General features: G+C 44.6%; 2 protein-coding genes across 2 annotated transcripts in view; both read left to right on the forward strand.

The window, feature by feature from the left end:
* Positions 1-9,628: 9,628 nt before the first annotated feature.
* Positions 9,629-15,647, forward strand: ak2 (adenylate kinase 2). The gene is made up of 6 exons (XM_036515599.1): positions 9,629-9,790; positions 12,088-12,213; positions 12,593-12,703; positions 12,854-12,948; positions 13,294-13,366; positions 15,426-15,647. The coding sequence occupies exons 1-6, from the start codon at positions 9,692-9,694 to the stop codon at positions 15,645-15,647; spliced, it is 726 nt and encodes a 241-aa protein (XP_036371492.1). The 5' UTR covers positions 9,629-9,691.
* A 2,963-nt stretch (positions 15,648-18,610) lies between these two features.
* rnf19b (ring finger protein 19B) overlaps positions 18,611-24,037 on the forward strand; it is a 20,177-nt gene continuing 14,750 nt past the window's right edge. The window contains exon 1 of the mRNA XM_036515844.1: positions 18,611-18,872. The gene's annotated coding sequence lies outside the window, so the exon portion shown is untranslated. The remainder of the gene's footprint in view (positions 18,873-24,037) is intronic.

The raw sequence follows: 24,037 nt of genomic DNA on the forward strand, positions 1-24,037 counted from the left end.
CATCCATTTATGCAGGCCCAGTGTAAGGGGACTTTCTGCACTGGCATCTGATCCAGGGTCAGTTTGCACAGCCCTGTACTTGACCCCAAACCTTTTGTGCAATTAACGAATGCAGACCCAGGATGGTCAATGCATTGCTCCATTTTAAGATATGGTGTTTAAATAAATAAAAAAATATTTCAAATTATTTTACTTGGGGATGAACAGCAAGGCATTAGCTGGCAATGGTTTTAACAGGTGCTCATACTTCAGATGTGGAATCTCCAGACCTCAAGTGAAAATCATGTGACCTTTTTCTAAACCAGAGAGCACTGCCAGCTGCAATGAGCTGAGTGGACCTGTAGCCTTATTTTGCAGTTATGCAAACACCGTGAAACTTTTTAAAGTTGCTTCAAGTTACTTAGGAGTTACTTCATAATACTGCCTCATTAGCTGTAATTGGCTGTTCACAATGTTGCTGCATTTAAGTATGACAGTGTTGTGTAAATCATTTTTTTAAAACTACACATCCAAAGGACAAAAAAGCTATGCCTCACAAGTATGAAGATGACCATGTATGGGTTTAGTGATACTAACAGTCCATTTCACACTGAAAACAATGGTGATGGTTTAAAAGGGACAAGGGTTGTCACAGTAAGTAATGCGATATTAACCCAGCTTCATATATATCTGCCCTTTCAGAAGAGGAAAGACTGAACATTCAAGTTGTTTCTTGGTCACATGATAGCGCTTTATAATTTGAACATCAAGGACCAGATACTAGTACAATAAGAATAAAATGGTCTATGAACCAATGGCTAATACACTGTGCATAAAAAACAATTTGATAGGTAACTACCAGTTATGCCCCCCCACCCCCGCCAACACACACACACACAAATTTTTCTGGTATGTTTTACATATATTTGCCGGCAACAGAACAGAAAGAATGGTTTGTGTTTTGCGGGAGTTTGCATGTAATGGCACTGTTGTTTATTCAGGGAATCTTCTCGTCACAGTGGCTAGACTTTTTTTTTGTTTTTAAGTGTGCCCCTCTCAAAGGAAGTGGACACCTCTGCAAACAGCCCATCTGTTTCAGATAAGCAGGGCAAAGAGGATCTAAGTGAAACCGAAATGTCTCCTTTTTCATATACAAATAAAGATGGTGCTAAAAGACATGCGGTTTTCTCATGGAGTCTATTGACATGACTATGAATGACAGTAATAAAAGATATTAAAAGAATCAAAGATTATATAAAAGATTAAAAGACAATAATAAAAGAGCATTATGCAGGGTTTTTTCCTTTCAGGAAGTAACTAAAAATGGCATGCTAATTTTACACAGGAAGGAAGCAGAGGACAGAGCAGGCCACCTCAGCTGGGGATTCCCCATGTTCACAAACGGCATGAAAGGCAGTGGTCAACCTGTCACCAAGCTCACCGCTGAAAACAAAGAGGTACTGGATGACGTTCACTTCCTGGCCACCTGTGGAGGTGCTCATACGGAGAGGGTCTCGCAGATTTGTCTGAGTGAATCCTCGCAGACGGAGTCCCTCCAGCAGGTGGTCTGGCACGGCGACCCGCCCGTATCGGCGCAGTCCTCCCCTTGCATGTATTCCCCTCTTGGTCCTTTCCAGTCGTCTGGTTCTGCGGCACTCCAGAACCTGGGCGGGGAAAAGAAGCGGTGGGCTGTACTGGAACGCAACTTGCAGAACAACGTGTGTTCTCATGCAAAGCTTGTGGTCCTGCCTGTCAAGGTTTCATTTGTTTTTTAAGCTATTTGCGTTTGCTCAAAAAAGGAGAGTCTGCAAAATGGGCAGTTTTGAATAAGTAATTTTCCGTAAGATACGGTCCTGCAGAACGCTGTTCTTTAGGTGAGGACAATGGTTTAGGACGGCTCCCAATCAAGAGGAGAGCTTCCAGTCACCATTACTGGATGAATGACGACAGGAACAGGAAGGTGGACAGGAGGACAGGAAGTGTAAGAAAGTGCAGAAGAAGTATTGCATTGTGGGTTTGGTTGTCACTCTTTTTACACTTCGTAACAGCCTTACAAATTCATGCAGCCTTCATAAAGCACACCTACTCTAAACTATAAAAACATACACGGAGCCTAATTCTTACGAGCTGTCTTCATTGAGAGCCGTGTTGTCCGTCCAGATCCAGTGGCCTTCCGTCTCTGCATCCGACAGTCCAATCCAGAACCTGTCTTCATCGTTCGCCATTCTCTGCGCCACTTGCTTTGTCAAAAAAGCCTACAACGGAGTCATTTTTAAGGAAGCAAAGTCAGCATTACCCTCAAAACACAGTGCGATAATGAGAAAAAGCGCAGAAGACTGCAGAGCAGAGACAACAGAACGGCTGGGCCTTAGTAACCGCACATTTTTATTAGCTAATCAAAATTCATAACTCTGGCTTCTGTTGGGGTTATGCTGAACTATGGTGACCATCAAGCACATGAGACCGCATCCGCTACATACAGTTATTTCACCTGCCATTCCGAAGTTAACACGCACTGACATTCTGACTCTACAGCAGAGCCAACCTGGGCTCTGCAGAGTTGAGTGCGTATTTATGAACAGTAATGAGTTTAGGAAAGATCGGAATGTGCTCAGAAACTCCAGGTTAACTTACAAAGGAACTCAAACACTAAAGAAAAGCTGATGCCTTAATGGCAATCAGACGGTTATTCCAGCGTGATAAACTCTTCCCCTTCATGCTGTGTTTCACTGAGTAACATTTGCATACCAGCTCCTCTACACTACGCTTTGCAGGGGATGGTCGGCATTAAAAAACAATGCACTGCCGAAAGAAAGTAAGAAGCTCTCATATCCCTGTACCTGCTCCACTGCGGCCTCTATCTTCACCAGCCTGGCTCCCTTGGTGGTGCAACCGTCTCGACTCTCTGGCCAGCTCATTGTATCCGTGGAGAAGAAGTAGCACTTGGCTCTGAAGTACTCCCATCCATTGGGACAGACCTCACATGAGCCATTGACTGTGGAATTGAAGGGAAACTCAGATCACAGAGTGTGGGCAAAGCTGCAGCATTTATAAGCTGCACATTATCAAAAAAAAAAAAAGACTGAACAAATTTCAACCCCCTGTGTTTGCCCACAAGATGTACCCATTTATGACAAGTGACTATGAATGCCCTTTGGAGAAAGGAGGAATATCTGCATGCTGTTCTGGTGAACTTCCAACGACCCTTAAATCTTACAGGACAGATTGTTCAGGGGTGAAAGAAAACCACAGAACTGCGCATCACTTACCTCTAAATTCTTCCAGAGCTGCCCATGCAACTGACAGATTGCCTCTACAGATCTGTAGTTCTTTAAAATATTTCTTATAATCTGTTCATAATGAGAAACAGAAATAAATCACTATCTAAGCAGTACCATTGAGTTATTTTCCATTAAGGGCTGATTGGAAGACAACAGATGATTAATTCACTTAAGATGTGGTGTTATGGAATATATCCTACAGACAGGATATTGAACAGTAATAAGAAATTAATCTTACTGGAATTCTTAATATACAGCTATGCATTCACATGGTAAGACCGAATCAGAGAACCAATATTCTTTCCTGAACAATGAACAGACTGCAGCCCCAAGCAATACTGTTGTTCTGTAATGAGTGACACAGCGCTAATGATACTAGACTTACATGTTACAATCTCCTCAATCAGAGTGATGTTGTGCTGAAGCTCCTGGATCTTGCTTTGGAATGAGGTGGAATTTTTTTCTGCACCTTACAGAGGAAAGATGAGGACATGTGAGACAGACTACAGAGAACATTTTTTTTCCTTTTTTCATCCACTCCAGGGCGTTAATACTGAAGCAGACACAGACTGCTGTCTTAATGTGGGTCTGAGAATATTATTATTACTTATTTATTGGGCAGACTTGCTTGTGCAGTAAGTCAACAGACACACACAGAACAGCCAATAACACAGTAAATTAGCATCAAGCTGGAAACCAAGGCACAGGCATAGGACAAGACCAAACACAGATACTCTCACTTAGACTGACAATAACTGGGAGAAAGGAGAAGCTGGCTAACTAGTCCAATCCAACTAAAGCAGGACACATCAACACACAGCCCACTATGGACTTCCTGTTGACCATCTGATCACTGAAAAACCAGACCAAATCCTAATTAATAATATTTATCAAAATGTATTACTTTGAACTCTAACTAGCTGTAAGCAAGCAGCTACAAGCAAAGTTAATACTTTTTTTTTTTTTTTTTACAAATGCCTTTATTATGGCCAGTACAGGACACCAGAGGGGCAATGAAAAGCAAATCAAGACTAAAACTAAAGTCAGTTATAATCTCACGCATAATGATGACTCATGAAAATATCTGTTAGGAGTGAACAGAAAGAAAGACATGAATGATTCACCAGATCATATATAGGAGGAGAAAAAGGAAGTCGGTTGTATGCAACAAGGGTTTTAGGTACACTGTGATGTCACACTAGACTCCTAGTGGGGCTGGAACATTTGTAATCTTAATTTAGGCCATCACACTGCAGCCAAATGTAATACTGTTGTTCTGCCGTGAAAAAAACATAACACTAATGATATAAAACTTACCTTTAATTTCCTCCTCAATCTGCCTGTTGTACTTCTGAAGCTCATCATACTTGCTCTGGAGAGGTTTTGTGGCTTGCTGAAAAAAGACTGGAGAGACATTAGACACAATGAGACTCCTGGATCCTGACTGAATGCAGTTTTGCACTTTGCACTCACACCACAATGTAGACAGTGAGTTTGGAAATGATGGCTGGCACACACTGTCTTATCTCACTCACATTGATGCATACTTACAGAGAATGGCCACCGCAATGAATCCACCTAGCAGACCAAGGCAGAGGTGCACCAGCACTAATCTTAAATAGTGCCGTCCAGTACTGGTCCCCTCTGCCAAGGTTGAAGGGAGATCAAGGTCATGTGCTAAGGTGTCAGAAAAGGAGTCCAATGATATGTGAGAGACGGAGACACAATCATCTTCTAATGTGTACGAGAGAGGGGCATGGCCCTCAGTTGGGATGTCAGAAAAGGGGGCAGGACCATCTTCTGGGTTGTCAGAGAGGGGGACGGGGTCATCGGCTGGCTGGTCAGAGAGGGGTACAGGGTCATCTTCTGAATTTTCAAAGAAGGAGACAGGGTCATCTTCTTGTTGGTCAGAGACGGGGACAGAGTGATCTAACAGATGGGCAAAGAAGAGGAAAGGGTTATCTTCTGGGTTGTCAGAGAAGATATGGTCATCTTCTGGGTCGTCAGAAAGGGGTAGAGGATCATCTGCTGGGTTGTCAGAGAGGGGGACAGGGTCATCTTCTGGGTTGTCAGAGAGTGGGATGGGGTCATCTTCTGGGTTGTCAGAGAGTGGGAGGGGGTCATCTTCTGGGTTGTCAAAAGAGGTGACAGGGTCGTCTGCTGGGCTGTTAGAGAGGGGTACAGGATGATCTGCTAGACTCTCGAAGAAGAGGAAGAGGTCATCTTCTGGGTTTTGAAAGAGGAAGAATGGGTCGTCTGCTGGATTGTCAGCGAGGACAACAGGGTCATCCGCTATGGTGTCAGAGGAAGGTTCTTGATCATCTGAGGGCTGATACACCTGGGAACCTTGGGCGAGATTGATGACTGGGATTAGTCACATAAGTAGTCATCATACATCAAAGTGATGTGCTGATGAGGGTGGTAATACCCACACACTGCAAGAAGAGCTTTGGGAATAGGGGATTTGTGTACACCTGGGCACTTGGTCAAGGATATTCTAGTGAAACAGAAGAGTGTCAAAGTCTCAGAATCAGAGTCTTGGAAATGTCAGGGTCTTGCTTTTTAGTCTGTGTTCTACAACTGAATACACTGCCCACATAACTGATCTTTAAATGAAAAAGACATTTGTGAGCAGAAACATGTTGTACAATCTTTTGAAGAAGACATATGTGTAAAGTAAGTTTGTAGAACAACTGAGTATTTTAATACCTGTCCTCTTCAGGTAACACCATGTGTACACAGGTATATATGGGTATGACAGTTTATCCCAACAAACAAATGGAATGCACCTGTCAAATTATATTTGAGGCATATGAAGTGAATTACATATTTCACTGAATATTAATATTATGATATCATTGTGATATTTGGTAATGGAAAAGGACAAGAGTTCTCTTTGTCCAGAAACTCTGTATTAAGTAAGACTGGGAAAACCTTTGCTAAATGTAACAAGCACTTAAATTTGGAAAAATGATCTGTTCAAGATCCGCACTGTTGATGTAGAGAGACATGAGAATATATCAGTACGTACCTCTAAATATTTATATTTTGGGAACCCAGGCCTACACAAGAACATTACGATTTATTATGCACGTTCTCGGAGGAATAATATTACCAATTAGTGTAATCCTCTTTTGCCTGAACTGAAATTACTTTCAAAATCCCACATTTATTGTAACTTGTGTGTCAAAGGCCCAATCGATTTTCATGATAACCAGAAAACACTATCGCTAAAGAGTATAAATGAAAGATAAATATCAAACAGCTGCGCCAATGATGTAGGTTATATAGAACTCATGGACCGTAACTACGCGTGAACCTTACTTGACCATTTTACGCAAATAAAAAATCCCATTCTGTTGTTTGAAAGGATGACCGACCAACCTAGTCTACATAAAAGATGTCACTGGAAAAAAAAAATCATCATCTTAAAGGAGAGAAAGCGATGTACCAAGCAATGATCCTTTCCATCAACATTTTTCATTTGACATAGGTTTTTGTGGATGACGATAGCTTGCTAGCTAGATAGCTGACTAGCTAACGTTGTAGCGATCACGCCTGCCGGACAGGATCACGTTACTAGTAACAGTTTTGTGGCAGGTCAAACCAGTATCGCTGTAATTTTGTATTGAGCTTCAGTTATTTATTTACCAGTGCCTAACTAGCTAATAATGAGTTTAGTTTAGTAAGGGTAATAGCGTGCTGGCTAGTGACTTTGCGCCACCTACTGTACAGCCCCCAGCTAGCAACGTGCGTCGACTGATGGCGAAGCTAACCAATGTTAGCCGTCTTCTTCCGTTTTAATTTAAGGGTACCCCACTGAAAATCAACAGTTTAGCATATGTTACTTACCAGACTTAATCTCAGGTAGGACTTCTGAAAAGTAATCAGTCTGGGAATCATCCATTCCTTTCCACAAGAGTGGAAGATGTCAGAGCGGGACATGCCCTCTTAACAGACGGTTACAAAGACAGCTGTAACCTAGCAAGCTAACTTGAACAGTTAGCTACTCAACGGTGCAGTCGCCTTGTAACTCTTATTACAGGGAACTATAATGTAAAAAAAATCATTTGAATAAAGAAATCGGCAGATGTCTTGCTACTGTTGTCTCGATTAAATGGTAACTCACATTGATAATTGGCCTGCTTGTTATAACCTTAGTAAACGACGTCACTCTGATACACAGGCCTGATTGATGCAGTACAATATAATTGATGAGGTCAGTTAGGTGTGTAGTACTAGAGCACAATGTAACAGCTGGCGATTGATCCATGCTCATAGGTTTGTATTGATCATTTAGGTAAATTCCTTCTTTCAGTTTTCAATTGTACTAAGCAGTTGATCCACATACATAGCTCACTACCAGAGCAAGAAAATCACTCCTAAGAGACGTTTACACACATGTTTGTGGAAAATCTGAATGGTTACATGAGTATGGGTTTTGTATATTTCACTCCATGCCAGATCAACCAGTCTAATTCCCCTCTTGTGATAGTTTATTGTCCCTGGTATTATTATTCAACAAGTTGTTTGGAAGTGGTGTATGAACAATTCTGAGGGCAACAGAGGAATATTCTTTAATTGTTCTAATATATAATAAATTAAAATATTTTTACTCCAAGTCAGCAATACAAAATCACAAGAGCACTGGTCTTTTACAACAGAGAGAGATGGCATATATTTGCAGCAATGTAGACCTAATTCCTTCCTACAGACTCAAAACAACATACTTATAAAAAGAAGCAATGGAAACTAATTCAATAAAATAAACCTCACAACTCACAGATAAGTGTAAAGCAAATATTCCAAATATTTGCACAGAAATGACTCATAAAGACTAGTGTAACTCTAGCCATAAATGGCTTATATAAAATATCAGAATTTAAAAAGATTACATTTTTAAAACAATGAAAGTGATACTTTAAAATAATAATGGTTCAAGAAAAACTGACATAAGTATTTTAGCAAAAACATCCATCTTCTGATACCTGACATTGACAGATAACCACCACCCATAAAGTCCAATAACACATCAACACACAGCTGAATGAACTGGTAGTCAATACACCAAATAAATAAACTAAACTAAATTTAACAAAAACTGAAGAGCTAGCTACCCAGAATGTATGCACTTGGGTGACATATTTAGAAAACAAAAAAACACCATCCAAAGACCAAAAAAAACCTGAACATTTTACAATCCTGTATTAAGGATTATCAGAATCCCCTGTACAACCAAATTACTACTATAGGCTGCATGACAAACCCAAAGCTCTTGATTGTATTACATCATCAGTGCTGGGATTTCAAAGCAGAGCAGCCCTGAGCTTGTCAAACTCAAATTTAGTCTTGCTCTAAAAGTTGAATATTTCTCTGACATCTACACTCAAGGTCTATTTGCACCAATATACAAATGTTACAAACAAGTCGTCAGTGTGAGCAATTACCAGGTGAAGGTTTTATGCAGTATAATTAACATGCAAAAACTGGCCATGCAATGTTTTCAGTGAAACTCAGTTTGGCTTTCTTCCAAACCACCATACTCATGCCATAATCTGGCTACATACACACATACATAAACATACCCCACCAAATATATAATGGCATATGTAACATTACGTCAAACTAAATAAAATGTTTTCTTGCTCTATTAGAAGAAAATTAAAAGGACTCTATTTATTTTTGACTTTATTTATTTATCACGGAGGACTGTTTCCTAAACTTGGTGCAGGAGGTAAGCATATGACATAAAATCAGCGTAGTCATAAAATAAATATGGTATTACATGTAAAAACGGTCAAACAACAACTAAATCAAAAACATAATTTTTCACTCAAGGGCATCGAGTGAAGAATGGCTAAGAGGTGACTCCAACCCCTGGACTCATTAGATCGTTTTTGAAGGTTTAAAGTTTTTTTTTTTTTTTTACATAGCATTTTATTTTACATCAAACTCCACTGAATATATTAGTTTTGCTCTAATGTTCTCGCAGTACGTTACTGGTTGAAGTAGCGAAGTATTCAAATTCTCTTCATCTGGTCTTCATTTGACTCAATCCGGAACGTTTCACAGATGTTTCTCGATTCAGCGGACACATTACAGCTGCAAACTGGATAAATCCGGAAGTGGAGCCGCTACGAGACCTGACTGGGCCAATGAGGAGGGCTGATGAAAGCATCCAATGAAAAGTTTCAAATACCGGATGGCGTTCCCCAGAGCGCGTTTTTCGCGACTTCAAACCAATAACCACGCAAAACGCTTAGACAGGCACACGCACCGGCGAATAAAAAGCTACATTTTTGCGTGTGGGCGGGTATTGATGTTAAACCCAGACCAAGAGGGCGGGGAGTCCTACATTGCCGAGTTGGCGAGGTGAGCGGTGCTTATCTCAGGCGTGGAGTTTGTGTACCTCTCTCATTCACACTGTGAACATGGCTCCCGGCGCACAGCTCAGTGAAACTGTGTCCGACGTGCGGAAGGGGATCCGGGCAATTCTCCTCGGACCCCCAGGCGCCGGGAAAGGGACGCAGGTAGGAGGCACCGAAGCAAATTCCCGCATCACTGACAAGTTACCTCGCTGGCCATTCTCTGAATAGTTACCGACCGCATGGCCGACTTAGCTAGCTAGCTACAGACTGTTTCCCCAAAGTGCATATTAGAAGCCACAAGAATACAGTCCGTACGCGAAACGTAGCCAGTTAGCTATAGAATAACTCGAGATTCCTATGAAAATTAGCTACCAAGCTATGAGCTAAATCATAATTTGCAGCAAAACTTGCTACAGACTAGTCGTGCAGCGAACTGGCAGTAGAGCGTAAATGAGTGAGTAAATTCTCGCCCCTCCCACACAGTAGCGATTTAACTTCGAATGCATAATCCGCTGTCAGTGTAACGTGAGATACAGTGTTTGATTACTAATGTAGCTAGTTGTCTAACTTTCCGTTTAAATGCGAGGGTCATTGTCCCAAATCTTGTGTAGTTGCGGTGATGTTAGCTAGCTGCCCCATGAAGAGGTTGCGTGAGTGCTTGTCTGGCCTGTCTTCCAAAGTCTCTGAACTCCGCGGCCAGAAACGAAATTAGGAAGGTGAATGGGCAAAAGAACGTCACTTTGTAGCTTGGTGGCAGCCTTTGCCTACCCTTTGACCTGCGAGTTACGCCTTTATACCCACGTAGCCATCTGTGTCTGTACACAATCCATAGTACTAATTTAAAACTAGGTGTTCGTCGTGGAAAGGAGATGTCTGTGGATGTCGATATTTGAAGAGGCTGTTGCTTTCAGTACTCTTTAGGCCTCTTTCTTTCAGGAAGAGGTCACTTGAATCTTTAAGAGAATAGTCGAGCTTCTTTCAGATTTGGGGACAAGCTTTTTTGGATCCTGCAGGTTAACAGTTAACATTAAACCGGTTAAGGATGTGCATAGGAGCAGATCACTGTCAGGAGTAAGAATTCTCCTAGTGTCTTGGCGAAAGACGAAACCACGAAGGCCAGGGTGTAGATTTCAGGTATGCTAAACTAACTTGGGCAGGGCAGGCCAGCTCACAGGTGTAATTGTGACTGTGGTCCTTACTGGTACCTGAAACATGAGACTTTGAGTGTTTTTTAAATTATAATCATGTGTATTAAAACTGGTGGACTCTGAGCTTTTCTAGTGTTTCCTATTTTCTGTGACTGGCGGTTTGTGGAATGTACATATTTAAGATAATCTGATTTTGCACGTTACTTGCGGTAGTTCATTGCCTTAATGCAGCTTCTTGGGTGTCATTCCCTGCCTGGGGACTCATAGTGTTGGCACAGACTGAGAGAAGTACACTGCAGCAAGTTCGGGCACATATTTTTGGTCAGGAAAATGTAATCCATTTGGCAATAAGTCCCCTGGGGGCTTTAGACAGGCTGGTCTTTCGGCCCCTCAGCAGCCTGAGATAAAAAGGCAAAAGGGCTCCGCTCGGTTAGGATTGCTTAACAGATTGTTTGAACTGTTGGGCCTGACATGGAACATGTAGTGTGGAGTCATCTTGTAAAAGTATGTCCCCTGTTTCTGTTCGTATTTGTAATGGTTGTTACATCTGTGGGGAGAAAAGGCACGCTAGTGACCTGACGTGGCTTTGAATTCTGTCCTGAGTTAAACATTCAGCTCATTATTCTTATCTTGAAGAACGTTAGCCCAGCCAGCTACACACATCTCCATATCTCCCTCTCTCTTTTGGTACCTCCCCCCTACCTCTCTGTTTCACAGCTTTGCAGGACTACAGTAGCTTTTTGTACCATGTTATATTATTGAACGCAAGCATTATTAAGTATTGTTATAATGAATGCATTATTTATCATTAGGAGTGAGAATATTAATGTATTTACAGCGTTAAGGAGCAGGTGGTATTCCTTGTACAATACACTGAACATAGTTTTTAGTTCCCAGAATGATTTTTACCCAATTTTCATTTTCATTTCACTTTCTTGAAAAGTGGCTAATAAACTACCGACCACATTGCCCAATGTTTGTTTAACATTTCTGCTATGTTTCTAAATTTGCGGTTATAAGAATTGCACCTAGGTGTATGAATCCATGCAGCAAGTGTTATCAGTAGTCATGTTACTAAAAAATGAAATAGTTTTACAGTAATTGTTGCATCCCAGATGATCACACTTGATTGACTGAAAAAAAACTTTTAACCTGAATCAGTGAGAAATAGAAAGGCCTTTGTTCTGGCTGCTCTGTGTCATGTGTCACTGACAGTAGCATTCCCTTGAGTTCTGAATGCTGTGTGGTTCTTCTGCATTCTGAGTGCCGTGTGCCCTGTGTCACTGGCTGTGTGCTTTGCCCCGTTGGTAGGCGCCCCGTCTAGCAGAGCGGTACTGCGTCTGCCACCTGGCCACAGGGGACATGCTGAGGGCTATGGTGGCGTCGGGAACAGAGCTTGGAAAACGGCTCAAAGAGACCATGGACTCTGGAAAGCTGGTACTGAAATTGTGTGTGTGTGATGTGCATGTTACATATTATTAATATGATTTGTTATTAGTGTTGCGTGCTAATCCAGAACAATTTTGCAGATCTTAAAAAATGTATTATCCGTTCTTAAAAGTGGATGACTACAACAGCACTGCCTTACTGTGAAATTTTACCTGTAGCCTTCTGTCACAGCAAGGCACATTATTTAAGCCGCTGTGCCTGCTGGCAGCTTGTTGCGGTACTTGTCGTTTGGTTGGTTTTGGTGTCTTTCATAATGTCTGTCAGCCAATCAGCGGGCTCCTTTGTATATGTTTGCCTCTTGTGTCTGTGAATCTTTGGTTCTCCGCGCTCTCTGGTTACTGTTGCCAATCTGTGTGTCGCTGCACAGGTCAGTGATGAGATGGTCGTGGAGCTCATCGAGAAGAACCTGGACACGCCCCCCTGTAAGAATGGCTTCCTATTGGATGGTTTCCCCCGCACGGTGAAGCAGGCAGAGATGGTGAGTCGCGGAAACCAGCAAATCGGCATGGACTCTTGAGCTGCCCTGCATTCCATCAGAGTCCAGCGCTGTCTCCCCTGTGGCTGGTTCCCTCTTCTCTCTAACGGGCGCTCTTATGGTAACGTTGGTTGCCTTCCCCCCTGCTGGCAGCTGGATGACCTGCTGGAGAAACGCACTGAGAAGCTGGACTCTGTGATCGAGTTCTCTGTGGACGACTCTCTGCTGGTGCGCCGCATCTGTGGCAGGTGAGAGGAGGGGGGCCGGAGGAAAGGAAGGATAGAGGGAGAGGAGAGTGGAGAGTGGAGAGAGGGAAGGATAGAGGGAGAGGAGAGGAGAGTGGAGAGAGGGAAGGATAGAGGGAGAGGAGAGTGGAGAGAGGGGAGGATAGAGGGAGAGGAGAGTGGAGAGAAAGAAAAACAGGGAGGAGAGCAGAGACAAGGCTGAGTGGAGAGAGGAGTGGAGGGGAGAGTGAAGAGGAGAAAGAACAAAGAGAAGAGTAGAGAGAAGGGTAGGCATGACGAAGGGGAGGAGGGAGAGAGAGGGTTCTCTCTGTACTTTTATTTGACCTTTCACCCTGCCCTGCCCCTCAGGCTAATCCACCAGCCCAGCGGCCGCTCCTATCACGAGGAGTTCAACCCCCCCAAAGAGCCCATGAAGGACGATGTAAGTGCTGACTGGGTGTGTTAGTCACTGTGTGTGTGTGTGAGGGAGACGGGATCATTCTGAGGAAAAAATGTCATTGTTCATGAGAGTCGCTCAGCATTCAGGTGAAAGTGTGTCTGTCTGTTTACATGTGAGAGAGCAGGTGAGGAGGGGGTGTGTGTGTGTGTGTGTGTGTGTGTGTGTGTGTGTGTGTGTGTGTGTGTGTGTCTCTGCTCATGCATGACTGCATATCTAAGAGAGTGTGACTGATGCCTGTTGTGTCAACAGTAAACCTTTCTTGGTGACGGTAGATCCCCAGTCTGGATTTCCCTAATGGACCCCCAGCGCTTGCAGCTTTCTGGAGCTCTTATTTCAAAGAGTGCGCACAAACATGGCTTTCACCACAGCAACAAGGGCCCCTTGTTGTGGGTGTGCTGAGAGATTAGTGTTCGCTGGAAACCGTGACTAAGTTCCTGACCTTGGTGGCAGGGGACAGTGTGAATGTACTCGTTTTCCCTTTTCCATGCCTCTGTGAACACGGAACTGTGGGCGGAGTTTGTTTCCCTTTCCTGTCCTGCACCACTGCTGCAGAACTGAGTCAGGTTCCTGTCCAATCAGCAGATCCAGTTAAGCTCATCTGCATGGCAGACAGGAGTCTGGATGAGTTCCCCATAACAGATGCTGAGCAGGAGTTCCCTTTTACAAGCCCTCTTTCACCAGCTCAGATTGGACAAGGAGGAAGCTGAATAATATGTACATATTGATATATAATGCAAATGTATAATATATACATTTTTAAAATATATAATTGATGGTGAAGCACACGGGGGCGACAGTGGCTCAGGAGGTAGAGCAGTCGACTGGGAATTAGCTCAGTGTCCTTGAGCAAGACACTGAACCCCCAACAGCTCCCAGTGGCCAGTTGGTAAGCCTGTATAGCAGCCTCTGCCACTGGTAGGTAGATGTGAGGCCTATAACTGTAAAGTGCTTTGAGTACTCAAATGAGTAGAAAAGCGCTATATAAATGCAGTCCATTCACCATTCACACTCATTTTAAAACAAGCATTAAACTGCAGATTATGTTGGGTGTTTTTTGTTTGAGTGTAAGCTCTGACGGTGCATTGTGTTTTTATGGTGTGTGAGTTGACTTTATGGTGCACCACTTGTTTGAGAATCTGTGTGCACGTTAGTTTGTAGGGTGTGCTATTTTTTGAGGCTGTGTGTGTTTGTTTATAGGGTGATTTGTGTAGTCAGTGTATTTGTGTGTGTGTTAGTTTGTTGGGCACATTGTTTGAGGGTGTGTGTTTATGTGTTAGTTTTTATCTTCTGTAAGAGGGTGTGTGAGTTGGTTTAGAGGGTGTGTTTTTTTGAGGGTGCGTTTATGTTCGTTTATAGGGTGATTTGCGTGTGCATTGTATGTTTGAGTTTGTGTGTTTGTTGAGTGCATTTCAGGGTGTGAATGTGCTAGTTTGTATGTTGTGTCTTCTGTAGGTGGACAGGTGTGAGTTGGTTTGTTGGGTGCTGTTTTTTAAGGGTGTATGTGTGTTAGCTTATAGGTTGATTTGTGTGAGTGTGTGTGTGTTCTTTTCTAGGGTACGTTGTTTTTTGAGGGTGCGCATAAGTTAATTTATAGGGTGATTTGCGCATGCATTGTGTTTGAGTATGTTAATTTGTATGGTGCAACCTCTGTAGGAGTGTGTGACTTGGTTTTTAGGGTGTGTTTTAATGTCGGAGGGTTTGTGTATGTGTTAGTTTGTCGGGTGATTGTGGGCATTAGTTTGTAGGGTGTGTTTTTGAGGCTGTGTGATGTGAGGCTGTGTGTTTGTGAGGCTGTGTGTTTTTGAGGCTGTGTGTTTGTGAGGCTGTGTGTTTGTGAGGCTGTGTGTTTGTGAGGCTGTGTGTTTTTGAGGCTGTGTGTTTTTGAGGCTGTGTGTTGTGAGGCTGTGTGATGTGTGAGCTGGTTCTGCACACGGGTATGTGGGGAATGGTGTGCAGGGTCGCATGTTTGAGGCTGTGTGAGTTTCTGGGCGTGCTCAGTGTGTGTGCAAGCCCAGCCCTACCTTGCTGTCCCTCCCCCCAGGTGACCGGCGAACCCCTGTCCCGGCGCAGCGACGACAACGAGAAGACGCTGACGTCGCGGCTGGAGGCGTACCACCGGCAGACGGCCCCGCTGGTGCAGTACTACAGCGCCCGCGGCCTGCACCACGCCATCGACGCCGCCCAGTCGCCCGACCTCGTCTTCGCCTCCATCCTCGCCGCCTTCTCCTCCGCCACCCGTAAAGACCTGGTGTTCTTCGTATAGCTCCGCCCCCACTCCCTCCCTCCCTCCCTCCCTCCCTCACAGAGCTGTCATCTGTCCTTCCTTTCCTCCTCTGTCTCTCTCTCTTTGTCCCCCTCTGGAAGGAGCCCATCTTGTGTGGAAAGCGCAAGGCGATACCTGCTCCCGGTCTCCATACGCACTGACCCAGTGAAGCAAGGCCTGTTTAAACAGCCACAGCAGACATTACACTGCATTAGTCATTTATCCAGAGTGACTTTAGATTAGTTTCACCCATTTTTCCAGCTGGATATTTGCTGAGGAAATTGTAAGTTAAGCACTTTGCCCGAGGGTGCAACAGCGGTGCCGCAGCAGGGAATCAAACTGGCAACCTTCCAGTTATGAGCCCTGCTGCTTACCACTGCACCATACTGCTGTTTGTGTATTGATCATAGCACTGATGCTGGAGAGCTGCAGGTGTCATGCACAGGGCATGTATGCAGAAAAGGATAAGGAAAAGGAATCATATTTGTAATTTCCTGTAAGCTATTAAGTTGACGGAACATTTCTACCTTTTTTTTTTTTACCCCTTTCTCACCATCACCATGGTGACCTGACCAAGCTGGTATTACCCAGGGCCAGTGAGCCACAGGCTGTTCCATGACGTCACGTCGGCTGGGTGGCGTGTGCTCGGTTCACCACAGCTGCCAGCGCATCAGCTGCACTTCAACCACAAGGCCGGTGCCCTCTGTGGGAAATAACCTGACCTGTATCTGGAGTCTTTTTTTTTTGCTGTTCTCAGCGATGATGGCAAGTTCTCCCCTCACTTCTTTAGCTTCAGTGGAAGCGGCACGGTTTTGCAGCTTGCTGGTTCAGCTCACTGCTAGCTGATAAGAGGACTCATAGGAGGGAGCGTAGTAGGCTGAGCTCACGGGAGTCAGCATGATTTTAAAAAAAAAAAAAGATGGGGCAAAGTCACCTTCCACACTGGCTAAACGGCACAGTTGTCCCAGTGTGGAGAAGGGGTATGCGTGTGCTGAAAGTGAAGAGAGGGGTGGAATTCATCAAATGAAAACGGGTCTGTAAGTGTTTCGTGCTCTCAGCCCTCCAGGGCCAGTGGTGGTGTGCACCCCTGGTGCAGGAACATCCTCAGACAATCCTCCATCTTGGCCAGAAATGCACTTTAAAAGCAAGGCCGCAGGCCCGGCCAGCCGCCTGTATACTGGCTGCAGCTGTCCCAGAGCCCGGCAGCAGGTAGAGCTTTGCCTGCGGTGTGGGAGTCTCCCGTCTGTCTCCCCTCCTCCTTCCTCCTCCCTCCCTCCCTCCCTCCTCGGCCCTCTCTCCGTTCCAGCCCTCTGTTTGCCGGAGGGAGGGACGCAACTGAAATGCAGCCCGCATGGATGCACTGTCTGTCCGTCCGTCCGTCCTTCTGTCCTCGTCTCCTGTTAGAACGACAGCTCTGCGTCTGTCCTGGGGGCAGTGAGCAGACAGCAGCTGGAGAATCAGCTGCCCTGACGTCCGCATGAGGGACGGCAGCGTGACTTTCAACTTCTGTTATCCTTCATAACAAAATTCCCAATGCAAATTTACAGTATGTTCTCTGCTGAATCATTTAATGTGCCAGAAGCGTAGCCGCTCATGTGGCCGCTGCCAGCGAATAAAGATTGTGCGCTTCAAAGATTCCAGATTGTATGCCATTGCCGTGCAGCAGGACAATTTGCTTGTAATTGAAGCCTTTTGCAGCTTGAAAACTTTGATTGTAAACATACACAGTGGAGTGTGTTTTGTAAGCGCTGCTGAAATCGGTACTTGTACGCCTTTTCATTCTGTGGAAAGCGGTTTGTATTGCACTCGTGTAGATGAACAGTGTTGTTGCAGTACCAGTTATGTCCACCAAGTGGCACTGTTGCACTATTCTTGCACTATTCTATTTGTTAAGCTCTTTTTTTTTTTGTTTGCCGTCCTCCTTGTGGCCTTCTGAATTAACCAAATGCACAATATGCGATATGATTTGTTTTAACTGTGTGTATGTCTGAATCTTTCAAATTTCACCTGTTCGTTTTTTTTCCTTTGTTTCAGCCGTTTGAGTCCCAGCCTATCCCACCCATTCCAGCTCTGAAGAGGGAACAGGGGACCGGTGGGGGGGGGGGGGGGTAATTGGGTGTGCAAAGTAGCGCTTATGTTTGTCAGTGATCAGGATGGTCAGTGTGCTTGATGCAATGCATTGTTAAAATAAAAAAGGAGGAAATAAAGTCACTTAATCAGCTGGATCATGTCTCCCTGTAAAGAAACAGTATTGTTTTTGTCACTATAAAACTGGTAATGTTCTTCTGTGAACGCCACCTTCAGCTTTGAATGAATAGGATGAATGGTGTTTTTTCTGTTTCAGAACTGATTACAGCTTTCAGTGGGTCACAGAGATTGTGGCTGACAAATTTAGATAACGGAAATCCCAGTAAGACATGTGCAAGAGATGAACCATACAGAGAAAGTGAAAATACATTTTTACATTCATTATTTCCGCATTGGAATACCACAGTTGAGTACCACAATGACCTGACTGGCGTTATGATGCAGGGGAATTCTGAATGTTTATGTAATACTGACCAATTTCAACTGAAATAAAGGCTTCGGCAACTTCTTCAAACACTGTGGTCGACGTCAGATAATTCTCTTTTTTCGTTTTTACCTAACTTTGATCGGATAATTCCAAATGTTATTACTCCAAGATAATTGTTTTATATTTATAACGTACGTTGTTTAATGAATCGATCTTACTAACAGAAATAACACTATTTCCTTCGCAGCCAACAATAATAGGAACGACAGGGAAAATGTAAGGTTTCCGTTTGTCCTTGTTTGTTTGGAGGTTTTCGGTAAACGCTTCCTCTCGATCCTGTCGGATTGTTCCTTGTGAGGGTGACGTCACGGGGTGGGGTTTCCGAGCAGACTGCGCGTTGCGTCATGGATCGGGGTTTTCCCCTATGACGTTTTGAGAGAGGGAGCGAGCTGCGGAGATTATTGCTGCCGTGTGAACCGGTTCAGATGGGCCGGGGTTGCGAGGCGATCGTGTCTATTTTGGTTGTCAGATCGCTCAGCTTCGCCGAAGGCCTCTCCGAAAGTGGCTTCGGGCCACAAACGCAAAGGGGTTAGGGTACAAAGTGACTAAAGAGCGCACGGCAGGAATAGTATCGAAGCGAGCGCTGCGCCTTTCACGCCGCGGAAGAGATCTCGCTGCGATCGGAGGAATATTTCGGACCCGCCCGAGAGGTGAGTGCCTCCGCGTTGCCGAGCCGTAGCGCAGAGCTTTAAGACCTTCAAGGCAGACAAGACTTTTTAAAAACATTCTCGCATTCAACGACGTTGCCGCACATAAACATACATGAACTGTGCGGACATAAACGTTTCTGTCCCCGCGTAGCCTCGGCGTCATAGGGCAGCACTAAGATAGACCTATACCGTAGCGACGGGCGTTCATGTGTGTGGAGCATTCAGGTTAGTTAGTTTGATTTGCCTGTTGTTTCATAATTATGGTCGTTGTGTGTTTGTGTGAGAACAATCTCAAAACAAATACAAAATACAAACCAAATAAGCTTTTAGGTAAAGATTTACAATAACGTCAAGGCTAGCCGTCTCACAATCTGAAAGATAGCAGCTGTCATTCTGAGTAGAATGTGCTTATCTCCAGAGATGGCGGTTGTGAGTTGGACAGTTCTGTACTGGTCTGCATGTGTGTGTATCAGCTCATTTTCAGTACTGAGGAAGCAGCTCTTTTAAAAAGAGTATGCAGCACACAGATTTAAGAGGGATTCCCTCTGTCCACCCCTCTCTCAATCCCTGCCCCCCCCTTCTCTCCATCCCCCACCTCTCCCCCCTGCCCCCTCATTCCTGTTCCCCCTCTCCCAGAGATGTTATATTGAGGCCAGGATATTAATATCATGCCAATAATTGCCTGCCTCTTACTCACTCATACACAGGGCTACACTTGGTATGAGCCAGGAGTTGAGCTCAGTACACATCTGTTCTGACTGCGTGCCTAATGGGTGTTCATCTCTGTCCTCTCTCCATCTCCCCTGCCTTCACTTCATCTGGTATCCCTGTCCCTCTGTCAAACGCCCCTACCACACACACACACACACACACACACTCCATTTTTCTCTCCATCTTTCCCTGTCACAGTCCATATTTTCCTCATCTGTCTCTTCAGCGGGGTTTCTGGCCCTGGCTGGGTCCGGCCTGCGGGTGCCACCCTGAGCTCTGACATTAAACATTCAGGGCCTCGGCAGCTTGCTTTGGGAACGCGCCTCTAATTATAGCACCCTCACGCTGTTCCTCTCCTTCCTGCTCACCCTTTGTGTATGCGTGTGTGTGTGTGTGCATGTGTGCATGTGCGTGTGTGTGTGTGTTTGAGGCTGTGTGTTTTGAGAGGTAGAGACAGACGGACCAAAAGTAGCGTATGTTCTGTGTTCTTGTCACCGAAGGCCAGGTGGATTAGTTGTTTCAGGAGAGTTTGAGCAGTACCCAGGTGTGGATCTGTTTTCCCCCCTCTAACTGCCTCAGAGTGCTGGTCACGCTTCATTTCCTTCATAGATTTCTGTAAGGACATATGTTGGACAATGTTACCACAACATCACAGGAACATTGTTGTAACGTTGCTGTAGGTGTGTGGGAATGTATTGGGGTGTGTTTTTAGATCATTTCCCTGACGTGTGTAGTTTTAGGGAAAATGTTTAGGAAGAGGGCATTGCTGACTGCCTTGTGAATACATTCTCACGTTTCTACAACTTTGTAGCAACAGTATCATATGACTGACCTGCTGGGCTGTTTACCAGCCATGAAGAAATATAGTGAAAATAACCCCCTGGGCGTGAGAGTGATGGCCTCTCTGAAGTGTTGGAGCTGGAGGGAGGGAGGGAGTGGGGAACAGAGGTCCATGTTTTGGAGCCACTGTCACTTCAGTGGAAGTGCCCAGTTTCCAGAGAAACTGCTTCTTACCGCACTGCTGATGCATGACCTCACTCAGTTCCTGCCCTGGGAGACTCCGGTCTGTGTCATGACCTCGTGGTTCAGACTGCCCCTCAGACAGAGCCACTTCCTGCAGCCCATCTGTCAGAGAGGACCCTGGTCTAGTTACCATTTTTATTTTTCACTTTCAGTTGTTATTTTCATCAGCTTTTCTGATGAAATACTCTTTCGTACCAGTTTTGTATTTACTCACACCGAGATTTCTGGAGTCCCAAGACGTACAGGCATGAAATACCCTCAAGGGAAGAACACAGCCTGTAATGGCAATTCTGGAATTTTACTGCTTGATTGTATCAACTGCTTTTGAAACATATGAGGGATTTATATTCAAAATATGTCTGATTACTGGTAAACATGTAATAGGACAAGCCCGTGGTTTATATCATTATACATGGGAACATGATACTCAAAGCTCTTGTCACCATGAAGTATTAATGATGAGTGAATGTTTAATATTGTAAAATAAATATATTTTGCTATTTCACAGTTACACCTGTTAGAAAATTATGTGATATTAATCATTATGTGATATTAATCATTTAGCAGATGCTTTTATCCAGAGCAACTTACATAGGTTACAATTTTTACATTATCCATTTATACAGCTGGATATTTACAGAGGCAATTGTGGGTTAAGTGCTTTGCCCAAGGGCACAACAGCAGTGCCCCAGCAGGGAACCGAACTAACAAAGTTTTGGTTTCAAGTCCTGCTCCTTACCACTATGCCACACTGCTGTTCCTGACTATAGATAACAGTGCAGTTGAATCTCGCAGCTGAAATAACACCACCTTGCGAATACCAATAGTAGGTTGACACAGCACTCTCAATTCAAGTACTGCAGAGAGACCAGTCACGAAATAGTCTATGGTTTGAATGTAAAATTAATTTTATCAGTCAGTAGGAATGCGTGATTGATGTACTGCCCCTATTCTACTTCATGGAGAGAGATTTTTGGATGAAGTTCTTGGTTCTGTGGACACGCATTTTCCAACGTTTGAGAGCCAAATTTCAGCATGGAATATACCTATGTCTTCTTTCAAATCAAACCTGAGTAAACCTGAGTAATAGGTTGTTTTTGTATGTAATATTCCTGCTAATTTTTTTATTAATTCTTCTAATGAACCCCTAATGCACAGTGATCTAATACTGTGAATTTAATTTTGTTGAATATTATATTCTTACATGTATAATGTCTTTTAAAAATATACATGCTTGTTATTATGATGCTGTAACAGTCCCACTGCTCACTATTTTGGCATGCCAGCATCAATGTGTATCCTAACACAGGTTAGCTCCAAGAGTAAGCGTGAATAGGATGGTTCAGTATATACTGATGTGTCAATTTCAGAGCTGCATGGCTGGACCCTATGTGTTTCTCTCTGTATATCTGTGTGTGTGTGTGTATGTGTATATTTATGTGTGTGTGTGCGTGTGTGTGTGCGTGTGTGTATGTGTGCGTGTGTGTGCGTATGAGTGTGTGTGTGCGTATGAGTGTGTGAGTGCGCGCGCGTGTGTGTGTGTACGTGTGTGTGTGTGTGCGCGTGAGTGTGTGTGAATGTGCGTGCGTGTGTGTGTGTGTGTGTGTGCGTGTGCGCGTGTGCGCGTGTGTGTGCGCGTGTGTGTGCGTGTGTGTGTGCGTGTGTGTGCGTGTGTGTACGTGTGTGTGCGCGTGTGTGTGTGTGTGTGCGTGTGTGTATGTGTGCGTGTGTGTGCGTATGAGTGTGTGAGTGCGCGCGCGTGTGTGTGTGTGTGCGTGTGTGTATGTGTGCGTGTGTGTGCGTATGAGTGTGTGAGTGCGCGCGTGTGTGTGTGTGTACGTGTGTGTGTGTGTGTGTGTGCGCGTGAGTGTGTGTGAATGTGCGTGCGTGTGTGTGTGTGTGTGTGTGTGTGCAGAGGCAGCTCTGAGAGCCGTGGCGGAGGCCCAGTGGTTAACACTAAAGTGCTGAAGTGTGTTTGCAGGCTGGCTTATAGAGCCCATTTGTGCTGAGGCTATGAGAACGGGCTGCCTACACCACAGCAGCACAGAGACAGAGAGAGCCGCTGCCTACACATACTGTAGCCCTGCCGAACCTCGGAAAGATCCAGTGCGTGAGTGTGTGTGTGTGTGTGTGTGTGCGCGCGCGCATGCTTGTTGGAGAAACTGTTGCATGAGACATAAGGCTATATGCTTCGGGGCAGTATTGTTTTAACACAGTCAGTGAGTGCTGTAGAACAGCCTATTGTCTGTAGTTTAGTAAGCGGTGTTAAAAATGCAGCATGTTGTTGTGTGTGTATGTGGATGTGTCTGTGTCTGTGTGTACGCACACGGGCGCGTGCATGTGAGAATGCGTTAACATGGCAGGGAAGCGTGCATGTGTGTGTGCGCGTGAGCGTGTGTGTGTGACAGATGTGTGGGAGGAGGACAGAGCGGTGAGGGGTGTGGTGACTCCAGACCGCTCAGAACTCAATCTGTCCCTGTCCATCTGGCACCTGAACCTCCATCTCGCCTGTCCCTCCGATCCGGGCGCCTGGGGCCCTGTCCTTCCCCTTCCCTCTCTCCACACCGTTTCACATCAGCGGTTACCGGCACTGCGGTGTCCTTACCCGCAAAACATCCATTTGTTAACGCCAAGACACAAGCTGAGACTCAAAGGACGCCCTTTCGAAGTATCAGCTGCGACTCTGCCCTGTGATACACTGGCATTCTGTCGCAAGAGCGCGTTTATACATCAAACTGCCTCAATCCGAAGAAACTGGTATAAACTCCAACCCTCCCAGCCTTCCGGGCCCAGACAGGCCTTTTTTTAAAACTATAACTTAATTGTATACATTCCACTGCTGAAAAAAAGCTGTGTATAGCTGTCACCCAAAATGCCCTCTCTGTTGTGCTCTGTATCTCTTTTTTTAGCTGAGATAGATGCATTCGTCAGTGTCAGCAAGGCTAGCCTCTCCACAAAGCGTTTCTCAGACGACAGCAGATCAGATATTAGGCGGAATAAAGCAGACATTTACAGAACGTTTACGGAACATCTATGTCGGCGTGCAAAATGAGGATGACAGAGTGTTTTGTACCTTTGTTCTGGGAGATTATAATTTGGGTCCCAGGGCCGTTTGCTTAGTAATGGGCTGTGAGTGATGGACTCAGAGGGAGGGAGTCAGTTGGAGCCCACAGAGGTGTGAGGCTGAATCCTTCCATGTACCTCGTCACTTACAGGGACAACAAAGACACACACACACACACACACACACACACATATACATACGTATACACACATAAGGGTAAAAAGTCAGAGAGTATACACACACAAACATACACACACACATATATATATGCATACCCACACATAGAAGGGCAAAAAGTTAGAGGGTAGACACACACACATTTGCACACATAGAAGGACCAAAAGGCAGAGAGTATACATACATATAG

The sequence above is a fragment of the Megalops cyprinoides genome, chromosome 21 (genome assembly GCF_013368585.1).
Source record: "Megalops cyprinoides isolate fMegCyp1 chromosome 21, fMegCyp1.pri, whole genome shotgun sequence".
In the NCBI taxonomy this organism is placed as follows: Eukaryota; Metazoa; Chordata; class Actinopteri; order Elopiformes; family Megalopidae; genus Megalops; species Megalops cyprinoides.